The 11906-nt window shown below is 29.3% G+C and overlaps 1 protein-coding gene across 1 annotated transcript; it reads right to left on the reverse strand.

The window, feature by feature from the left end:
- Positions 1 to 3428: 3428 nt before the first annotated feature.
- On the reverse strand, positions 3429 to 11250 carry LOC130673408 (myelin expression factor 2). The gene is made up of 6 exons (XM_057478397.1): positions 11033 to 11250; positions 9614 to 10004; positions 7383 to 8049; positions 6188 to 6633; positions 5975 to 6110; positions 3429 to 4825 (listed from the first exon to the last, which is right to left on the reverse strand). The coding sequence occupies exons 1-6, from the start codon at positions 11047 to 11049 to the stop codon at positions 4770 to 4772; spliced, it is 1713 nt and encodes a 570-aa protein (XP_057334380.1). The 5' UTR covers positions 11050 to 11250; the 3' UTR covers positions 3429 to 4769.
- Between the last annotated feature and the right edge of the window lie 656 nt (positions 11251 to 11906).

The following is an 11906-nucleotide window of genomic DNA, read 5'->3' on the forward strand; positions in this document are numbered from 1 at the left end:
ATACGTATTTAGGTATGTGTGTATTTTTCAGAGCCTGATGAAGACTCAATAAAGAGTCGAAACGTCGAAATAATAATAATGGCATGATTGTTTTTTCTTTTATTGTCCAATTACCTGTGATCTATTTAAATATTGTTTGGATTTTGGATGCGATAAAATGGAAATTAAGAGGAGTATTTAATAACTGCATCAAGTAGCCTTATCCATGGGCTAAATTTAATGAATTGCGTTTTCGCTGAGCGAAATTTGTTAAATAAATTTCAGTAAAATCTTCATGTCAATTTTATAATTCGAATTTTGTAACGTTTAACTTCTAATTTATAACAATTGTACGTAATTTTATTCAAATCTATATTTCGGCAAAATTGTAACTACGATGCTCTCTTTTCAATTACTGCTTTAACTTTTTTTCAATTAATTAATACAGTTATGACAATTGAAAGTATTGAATATTTCTAACAAGTGGAAGGTATTATTTGAGAATGCTGTTAATAGTAAAACGTTAACTGTTTATGGTTAATTTGATTATACCTTAGTAGCACTGTCTAAGCAAGTTGACGAATGTCCTTCAGCAAGTTTCTTACGGTAGATTTAAACAAGACTTGAAGAAGATGGATTTCATAAGTATACTTGCCAAAGATTTCATCAAGTCTTGCTTAAGAATCTTCTTAAAAACTTACGGAAATCTGTAGAAACAGTCTGCAGCAATTCTTAACCAATATGTCTACTATATATCAATGTTAGGTCAGAGTTGCTGCAGAATTGCTTAAGATATTGGGTTTCTTTTTCTCCGAATCACTCCAAGCTCAACACACAGTACCTATAGCTGACCCAGTGGTCCTCATTTAAATTTAAAGTGCTACAAATTAATAATATTATCACATAATATTTAGTGGGCGCCACTGAATTTACTAGACTAATGCTGAATAGACGGCTCATGAAGTAACGAAGTAAAGGTGGCCATGTCCAGGTATCTTAAGCAATTCTGCAGCATGTCTGAGCTAATGCATCTTAACAGATTTATCTAACGTATCTTACTGAAGTATCTTGCCTCAGACTTGTACAAGACTGATGATGCAGACTTGCTGAAGACTGAAGATACAGATTTACGTAAACTTCTTAAGAATGCTACTAGGGTAAAAATGAATTAAATTTAATTATTATCTCCTCTGATAACTAAAACCTGAAACCTAAATATTTATTTAAATTTAATACGACATAACACTACCGTACTGATCATGAGAAACATTAATAGAATAATAGAATAATACTACGATATATATGCATGTATATAGACTTAGAAACGAAGTGATGAATCGTCATAAGTGATAATATCAATATAATCAATCCAGTGGTACTGTATCAATAAACGGAATAAACACACTTGTATAAATAGATATAGATACAGAATAAATGTTGAGTGACAAATCGAAAAAAACCAACTTACCATTGAAATAAGTTACAAGATGTAAAAGAACAAGTATAATAGGCTCAATCGATATAATACAATCATCACAATGAACCTCAATAGTACTTTGTTCAATAATTAAATTAATTAACACAATTTCTAATTCCGAAAGACGATAAATTATTAAATATAAATATACTATATTATGATCATTAAATCAAATTTTATTTAGCAAATAAAAGTAATAATAATAAAATACCCATGAAAGAAGCGAAATAAACCACCACTTTCTCATATACCAGATTAACTTTCTCAACTGAATCGTCTCAATAATTATCTAATGGCCGATTTCTTCACTTATAGTTATCCTACGATTAAAGTCCTCGTTAGTTAACTTGAAATTTCTTTTTTTTTAAAACTAGTTCAAGAACTAACCCTTGATTATTTTTGTCCTGAGGATAAATATTTCGGTGACTAAATATTCGACGCTTTAATCGCAGATTCAATAAGAATACTATTAGAATATTTTGCATTTTCTTAACAAGTAATAAATAACCAACGACTTTTATTAGTACAGAGTTGAAAGCAGTAGAGATTTTTCAGGTACATACGTAAAATTTAGGTCTATAGGACCCCTATAGTAAGCGACCCATCGGTCTGTGGAAGACAAGCGTTGAAATTTAAAACCCGGAATGATTTTTTCTGCCGAATAACAAACTCTAGTTTAACCCTTTCATGAAAAATCGGCCATAATAGCCGATTTTTTTTACTCGTAGTTATTTTACGACCAAAGTCCTTGTTAGTTAACTTGAGATTTCTTTTTCTTCACATTGGTTTAAGAACTAACCCTTGAATATTTTAGTCCTAAAAATAAATATTTCGGTGACTAAATATTCGACACTTTAATTGCAGATACAATAAAGAGTACTATTGGAATAGTTGGCATTCTCTTAAGGGGAAACGCCACCGGACCTCTTTCTCACACTTGGAAAAATAAACAGGACCATCTTTGATGCAATTGTAGAATAAATGAGAATTTTAAAACAATTTTTCTCAGAGACAAATTAGAATTTTTGAAAATACGAAATTTTTAGCCCTCTGTTAAGGTTTTAAAAAACTCTAAAGACTCTCTATTTTAGATTTCCAGTGTGTCCATGAATTAAATTGAATTGAAAATCAGTTGACGTTACACGGAAAAAAAAAATTGTAGTTGCTACAACAGCAGCTGTAGTTTTGGTTACTACAAATTGGAGTGAAGAAATGCCAACTCCAACTTGGAATAACCTTAACCACGTGTAGTAATGTCAGTACTATATATGTAGTATCCTTTACTACATACTGGAGTACTCGCTACTACAATATTGTAGTTAGAAGAACCACAATTATTTTTTTGTGTACCTTTTAACAAATAATAAGTAACTAACGACTTTGATTAGTACAGAGTTGTTGAGATTTTTTAGGTACATACGTAAAATTTAGGTCTATAAGACCCCTTTAGTAGGCGACCGATTGGTCTGTGGAAGACAAGCGTTGAAATTTAAAACCCGGAATAATTTTTTCTGCCGAATAACAAACTCTAGTTTATCTCTCTCATGAAGAAATCGGCCATTAAAATGATGATACCGACTTCCAATATATGACTATTAGTAATAAATCGTAAAAATTTGAGACCAAAAAACCCAGCCACCATTTCTACTGTCCCTGTCCCTGTCCTTGTCTCTATGGGTACTAACTGGATCTTGCTGCATCACTTAAACTCTTATTGGATTTTACTAAAAGCTTATTTAGGACAAACATTAAGATAAATAAAAATAATAAAATCAAACCAACCAATTTAAATTTATTCATATTGAATAAATATATGACAGATATATCATCTTTTTATTAAATCAATAAAATCACTAAATATGGTTACACAAGAACGTTGTTTTTAGTTTTATCATTAAATATAATTAACAAATGATGCTAAGTAACTATAGTCAAATAAAGATAATCAATCCTTCCATCAGATAATCGATAGATACAAATACAAATAACTCCAATAACTTAAATTGTCGAAGAAAAGTCTACACATACAATATATATATTGAATCCTTTGTTGTTGCCGCTGGTGTTGATGATGATGAATAAATTATTATCTCAATACACGATCAATTGATTGATGAAATTGATGAAATTATTAACACAAATAAATGTCCGAGCCTTTAAAATTATAAAATTGAACCCAAAAAATCATCATCATCGTCATCATCGAAATTTCTGGGCTGAATTTCACACAATTTCCATTGAATATCATTTAATAAAATTAATTCGTTGATGATCACTTGAATTTTATTTTGTTATACAGTTGAAAATCAGAGCGATATATAAATCGATTCCTTGGATTTATAAATTTTCATATTGAAACCACCAAGAGTTGAATTAAAAAAATAAATCCCATCCTTACATTGAATTTGAATTATTTATCAATCACATGGAGTTATTATAAAAATCGACGATTATCAATATATGAAATATAAAATATCATCGAGTACAAATTCCCAGAAAATAATAAATAAATTAAATTGAACAATTTAAATTCGATACAATCGATTGCAACCGACAACAGATGATAATTTCAAACAAATATGATACGAAATTATTTTTTTTTTATTACAATCGGACACCTCTTAGCATACAGATAGTGATTAAATATTTATTACTACCATATTTTTTTCTTGTTCAATTAAACCTCTTGTAATTACGTCAGATTGATACGATAAATTCACAAACAACAATCTCAATAAATTATTTTTTTGTTTGACAAAGGAACAAAAAAGAAAAAAAAATACAGGCTTTTTTAAATTTATGTATCTTACAGTCTACTATATTTAAATATTTTTTACTCTCACAAATTGAAGTAATTAGAAATAAGTGTAATAATGAACAATTAATTAAATGCATCGAAATATTAAACAAAAAAAAAAATCAATTAATATTTCTTGGATGTAGAAAATTATTTAGACTGAAATAGAAAGAAATAAGACGAGTAATGGAATACTAATCAATACTAGTCAATAAAAATCAACGGAATCAATGGAATAAAATAATGAGTAAATTACTGAACCTTCGACACAGTCCCTATTAATTACAAATTAGTTAATAATCTTCAATTATCGTCAATTACTCATCGTTATAAATGATGTGTTATTATTATTATTTTTGTCTGTGATTATTTGTTAATCATTATATTTAATTGATAATTATAGTTATAAAAATTAAAAAAAAAAGTTATGGAATTATATATATAAGTGATTACCTTTCGTGTGTAATCTAGTTAACATTATAATGTTAACGTTATATATATATATGTATATATAGATTAGTAAAGTCGTACCTCGATTGCTCGCCCATCAATACGTGAACGATTCATCATTGCTATATTTTATGTTAAGGAAATATTATTTTACTATATTGCGTTACTAATTCCAAAAAGACATATTTTTATACGCCTTTTTGACGTAAAAAAAAAGTCCTTTCGGAATTAATGATACCATACTGTCTTAAAATGAGTCAGTGAAATTACACTGGTTGAACAAGTGAAATTCACTGATTGGATCAGTGATTGTCGGGCTTACTGGTTTCAACCAGTGAACTAAAAATATATAAATAAAAAAAATGTAAATAAGTAAGAAGTTCTGAAAATAAGTGTGAATTTATGTCAATAAATAAATGATATTTACTTATTATCTTTATGAGATATTTCAACTAAGTTTTACGTAACAATAATTATTATATGGCAAAAATTTTTGCAGGGTATAAAAATAAATAACTTTGGAGTTAATTTAATAGTTTGGAACTAATCTCAATCATGAGTGATATTTTGAAATTTAATGTTCAACAATTATTGAATTATTTAAAGCCAATTATCAAGGATGATGATACTCTAACAAAACTTTACTTTATCATTAAATAATTTAAAATTAAATTAGGGGTGTGCGAATACTCAAAACTTCGAACAATTCGATTCGAGATTCGCCTCGAAGATTCGAATAGTTCAAAAGATCCGAGTAGTTCGAAAGATTCAAATATTTCGAACTTTTTTAAATCTCACGTTCATTGAATTTATAATCATATAGACTATTTCAGGTACAAATAAAAATAATATAATAGTTTTTCAATTTAAGAAAGCCATAAATACTAAATTTTTCAGATGCATTGATATTATTTACCGAAGATTCGGAAAAATTTCGATCTATCCGCAGCTTTGAACTATTCGATATTCGACTTGAACCAAATCTAACTATTCGATTCTAACAAGATTCGCACACCCTTAAACAAAGTATAATTATTATTAAGAATTATTTTGTTAGTAACGTCAACTTTTCACTTTGTATTTTAAAATACATTTATATTAAAATAAAATTAATCCAAACTATTAATTTATAATCTATTTTCTTAATATTTATATACTGCACCGGAATGTTTCACTGGTTCGACCAGTGAAATTTCACCGATTCATTTAAAGAGAGTAGATATATTTATATTAACATTTGTAATATGAATTTGATTATTATCAAAGGATACAGACAGCTCTCTCAGCATCCCATTCAGATCCGAAACGTACCATGCCGACATCATTACCTCTCATTTCGGCAAATTTAACTTCACCAATTTCTTGACATTTGTCACGTAACATTTGCCACGTTGTACTGGGTGGTAGCTATTTTAAACAATAAAATAAAATATTAATAGATTATAAAATAAAACAACTATTAGATTTAAATGTTAGATAATTACATTAGCAATAACAATAGTATCTGAAATAGGTCTTGATCCATTGCTTGACTGACGATTAACAGAATTTGCCTGTTGATTTTGATTTGCTGAAAAAACTGCACTGGCATTGGCAAGACGGTCAGCATCGCGATTAAATGCATCGAAATCACCACGACTACCGCCACCGTAGCTTGAATTACCAAATGCATTATTACCGAAACCACCAACATCACTATCAAGTTTACCAAGACCACGTTGACCAAATGAATTATTTCCTTGACCGCTTGCCGCCAATGACGCTTGCAAACTTGACAATCCACCAACATTACTAGTAAAATTGTTCAAATTTGATGCCAATTCTGAGGTCAATGATGAATTCAAAAGTGATGAAGTTGTTAAGTTACCACCTAGACCACTTGCTAAACTTGCTTGGAGTGCAGCTGCATTAGAATTTGTTAATGCTGATGCTTTAGAAAGAAAAAAGAATAAAATAAACCATCAATTAAAAAAAAACATTGGAACATTCAAAAGTGCACCACCTCAATCGCTCATTTTATTTTTAATCATTAATTTCTTATTTTCAGCGTAATATATTTTTTTTAAATATCCCGCTTTTTTGTCTTAGACGACGCTTTTTTTCAAAATTCTACTGCCACGTTAGTGCTGCTGCCAGTAGTTGATGGAGAAAAAGAATAAACAAAATTAATAACAGTAAAGATAAAAATGGCAGTTAAATTTTTCACGGATAATTAGTTTAGTTTCTAATTAATTAAAATTAAACATAAAGGATTTAGATAGTGATTTTTAAAAAGGTTCTTGTAATAAAAAATATAAAGATAATAAAAAAAGGGTATATTCAAAAACGCTCTAGCTCTAGCTCTAGCCAAGTGTTGCCATATAGCGAGAGCTAGAGCTAGAGTATTTTCGAATGCACCTAAAGTTAAGTCGGTAAGTCGTGTTTTTCGAAAGTTTTTGTGTTTTTACAAGTCCGGACATCACAATTGACGCACTAGAAGCTTCAAACTCAATCAATTTTTTCAAATTAAATGTTCCTTAATAAATTTCCTTTAAAACGGTATACAACTTTAAACACTCTGGTGTACTACAACGAAGGTAAAAAGGATTTAAAGTCAGTGAAAGAACCGAGAGCGAATGACAGTAAATCACACTTACAGGTTTCGCAATTGAGGTGTGCAAAATTGTTTTAAATATTTACCTAATTGAGCAGGTACAACATTGTTAAGTCCACCTCCAAATGCACTGGTGGCAAGTACTGGTGCAGCAATTGGATTTACAACAGGAGTATTCGCCGTAATATTGGGAATATTTCTAGCAACATCCATAAGTCGGTTACCGCCAGCACCCAATCCCATACCAATTGATTTTAAACCTTCAGGTAGCTTTGGCGGTAAATCTGGATCATTAGCACGATCTAATCTTACAGTCATTCTTCTGTCATAAAGCTGTTGATTATGAAGCATTGAAATTGCTTGAACTGATTCAACTGGATGATCATATTCTACTACACCAAAACCACGAGATTTTCCATCTTTATCTTTACCCAATTCAACATGAAGTACTTTACCCGCAAGTTTAAATACTTCGAGTAATTTTTTTTCATCGACTTTGTAATCTAAATTAGCTACAAATACACGTGTTACCAATGGTCCATTTATTCCCAGTGACTCTAAAAATTGTGTGCTTAATCCATAGGTATTTCCAAATTTATCAGCACCGTTGCCACCCATAACTGAACCAGAGCTCGCTAAGCTTCCGCGTCCGGCATTAGAACGAGATGAATCACGAAAACGGTCGTCGCGGGAACGATCATGGTCACGTGATGACTGTAAGCGTCCATATTTATCACGTTCTACGTCATAATCCTGTAACAAAATAGATACATGATAATTCAGTGTACAGGGTGGCTACAAAGAAATTATTTCAAAATTCCCGGATATTTCCCGGTTTTCCAGTAAAGTTTTTCACATTTTTCCATGATTCAGAAAGTTTATTTGTATCATTCAAAGTTTTTATTATATTTTCATTGTTAATAATTGATGCACCTGACGATCGGAACGTTTTTCGCGAATCGAAAATGAAAAAAAAAAGAAATGAAAAGTGAAAAATCTACTGGACCTAGATTTTTGAAATGTTTCGCACGTCAGCCGGAAATTGTAGGACACCCCTAACTACCCCTCAAGTCACCTTTAGAGTCAAATTATATAAATTATTTTCATTTTCGTTGCGAGAAAAACGTTCCGGTCTTCAGGTACATAATAATTGAATCTGATGATTAAATCGTGCGAGAAACGAAAAAAAGTCCATAAAATAAATTAATAGGGCCTACATTTGATTATTCCATATTAAAAATATGTAAGTTGATATATTTAACACACGAAAAAAAAAATGCAGTTGCTACAACAGCAGCTGTAGTTTAGATTACTACGAGTTGGAGCAAAGAAATGCCAACTCCAACTCGGAATAACCTAAACCACGTGTAGTAAAATCAGTACTATTTATGTAGTATCCTTTACTACATATTGGAGTATTCGCTACTACAATGTTTTACTACAATATTGTGGTTAGCACAGATTTTTTTTTCGTGTAAGAAATTTTATAATTAAAATAAATTCAAAATACACTAGTCACAAAATCGAGGGATATTAAAATAATTCAAAATTTTCAAGTGATCGTCAACAGGCTGTAACTCGAAGGAAAATAGTCGGACAACAAAAACAAAAAAAGTAAATTGTAGCCTCAAGTGTTTAGTTGCCTGATCTAGTCTTGAAATTTTTTTTATTATGCACGCTTCCGGAGTAATAAAAAATCGATTAAAATTTATTGAAGTCCGTAGACCGTTTTTTGGACCAACGAAAATTTGAAAACTTTTTTTTTATGGTTTTCTTAGGATTACTCCGATACCGTGCATAATAAAAAACATTAAAGACCAGATTTGAAAACTAGACACTTGAAGCTACAATTTACTTTTCTTGTTTTTGTGGTACGAACATTTTTCTTCGAGTTACAACCTGGGGAAAATCACTTCAAAATTTGCAATTTGTTAAATATCCCTAAAACTTTGAACTGTCACAATCGAATTTCCAGATACTTCCGAAAGTCCCTGACATTTCCCGGTTTGTGGTCACCCTGTTATAACCTCCCACTTTTTTAAAATTTTTGTGTATATAAAATTAAATTATCAGAAAAAATTTACATTTTATATTAAAATATTCATACGAGTACTTAAATAGTATTTAAAAATTGAACAAAAATATTTTGAAAATGATTCATCATTCTCAAAATAATAGCATAAATATTTTTAGTTACTCAAGTAGAATGCATAATTTATATGACCTGTTATAAAAATAGACACAGCTGAGATGAATCATAATTAATGAGTACAGCAACTGGAGAAAATATAGATGCATAATAACAAAAAAAAAGTACCTCTTTTACAACAAGTTTACGTCCTTTGATATCAAATCGATGCATTTTTTCAACAGCAACTTTCACACTATCTGCGTCCTCAAATTCAACAATACCACAACCACGTGGTTTTTCGTTTTCATCAGTAAATAACTCGACGTGTGCAACCTTGCCAACTTCAGTACGAAATAAGTCCTTGAGATCTTGCCAACGAAAGTCGTACGGAATATTTGATACGTAAATACGACGTTCTGATATACGACGTCCACCTGAACCGCCTCCGCCACCACCACCACCACCACTACGTTCTCGGCTCCGGTCACGACTAGATGAATTTAAACGTTGACGGTCTGAACGACGATTTCTATCACGTTCACGACTGCGTTCACGATCATCATTTTGATTTTGCGACCTAAATTTAATTAATAAAATTAATTACTTTTAAAAACTCTTTAAAAAAAATGTTATTCTAATGATCCTGAAGTTAGTAGACAATTTAGGATTTTTGGAATTTTTGTCAAGAAATAAATTACAAGAAAAAAAAAAACTAAAAAAATGCACATGTAGAAATTTAAAAAAACTACACAGAAAAACATAATTTCTTGGGGTAAAAAAATTTTTTTACTATGAATTGAAAACAAAATATATTTTCGTACCAAGAAAGATTTTTATGAGTGTGAATGTAGCAGACATCAGACAAATTTAAAATTATAAGTAAATAGAGTAAATAATTGAAAAAATAAAATTTATAAAAAATGCACTTATTAATTTTTAAATTTTTTAAACGCGCATTTTTTAAAAATTTTATTTCATTAATTATTTACTCTATTTATTAGTAATTTATAATTTGTCTGATGTCTGCTACATTCACACTCATAATTTTTTTATCTTTAATTCATAATACGAAAAATTTTTTGAGGTTCTTAAAATTTTTTTTTTATAATTTATCATTTTAAAAAAAATAAAAAAATTACAAGACGTCGAGAAACTTCAGTATCATTTATTTAAAAATTTTTTAAATTAAATTACAAGATATCGTGAGATCAATTGACAGTTTTTAAAAATTACGACAATGTGAAGCCTTAGATAAAAAATTATACTCGAATATTTGTTTGTTTTACGTATCGTTAAAATCTTCAACTAAAAATTTCACCAAAATCTTTCACTGGTACGAAAATTTAAAATAATCAATTGAAATTTTAAATAATCTACTTTACTGTCTTATCATCGCACACTTACGGAATCATATCTAATAAAGAATTCATTTTTTAAAACTTTATTATAAATAAATCGTGATAATAAAATAATTCAATTAAAAATAAGCAATAATTAATCAATAATGAGAAATTGGTAAAACAAAAGAAAAAGAAAAAAAAAATGCCGGAATATTTACAACTCAAAATATATAAATAATATAAAAAATATATTTACTGTACTTACTCGTCGGCCTTGATCATAATTAAGTCTAAAAAATACTTATACGTTAATAATTTATTTAATTAAATAAATAAATATATATATATATGTATAATAATAATATATAAGGTTAAAATGATGCCGACAAGAGCGAATTGATGAGGGTGTATCGTAAAGAGACGCGTCCTATTGTGAGTTTAAGAGTAAACCGTATCGGCAAAATGGCGGCGCTTGGCGACAACGGCGGGTTGTATTATTATTGTTATTATTATATTTTTAATTACTAACACTACGTTAGTCAATTTATTATTCACTAATTAATAAATTGATCGTTATTTATGTAATTATTAGTATAACAATATTTTAGTAAATTATTAATATACTTTTACGAAGTTTAAATTTGAAAAATAGATATAAAAAGTGTATTCCGGAGTGTGCTGCAGCTCAGCAGCAGACTGGAGCAGGCGCGCTGTGGCAGCACCATCTTTGCGCGAAATTTGAAATATTAAAGTTCAATGTGTTTTTAAAATTTATTTAAACGTCTTTAGTTGATCACCTAGATCATTCATTTTTATTAAAGAATTAAATTGTTTGAAGCAATGGATCCAATGATATTTTTAATTAATAATGTTCTAAGTAGCACACTTGCCTTTGTGACATCCATAAGAAATCAGTTTTTAGGCTGTTTTTTGACATGTGTCAAATTAATTAAATCTATTTTTGGAAATACAAATAGAAATGAATTAAAATCTAAGTAATTAGAGAAAACATAAACTATTGGGTCCCATTCAATACTTTCGAAATCCACTTTGGAATTGAAAGGTATTGAAATAATGAGAGATTGAATTCTTTTCAATACTCTTGAATTCTATTGTAAGAATTAGAGTGCATTCAAATG

This window comes from Microplitis mediator, chromosome 8 (assembly GCF_029852145.1).
Source record: "Microplitis mediator isolate UGA2020A chromosome 8, iyMicMedi2.1, whole genome shotgun sequence".
Taxonomy (NCBI): Eukaryota; Metazoa; Arthropoda; class Insecta; order Hymenoptera; family Braconidae; genus Microplitis; species Microplitis mediator.

Excerpts from the sequence above, each read along its gene's own strand:
- LOC130673408 (XM_057478397.1), bottom strand. Across the intron at positions 8,050-9,613 it reads GTAAACTTGTTGTAAAAGAG|GATTATGACGTAGAACGTGA; the intron begins GTACTTTTTTTT and ends ATTTTGTTACAG. Across the intron at positions 6,634-7,382 it reads TGTTGTACCTGCTCAATTAG|CATCAGCATTAACAAATTCT; the intron begins GTAAATATTTAA and ends TTCTTTCTAAAG.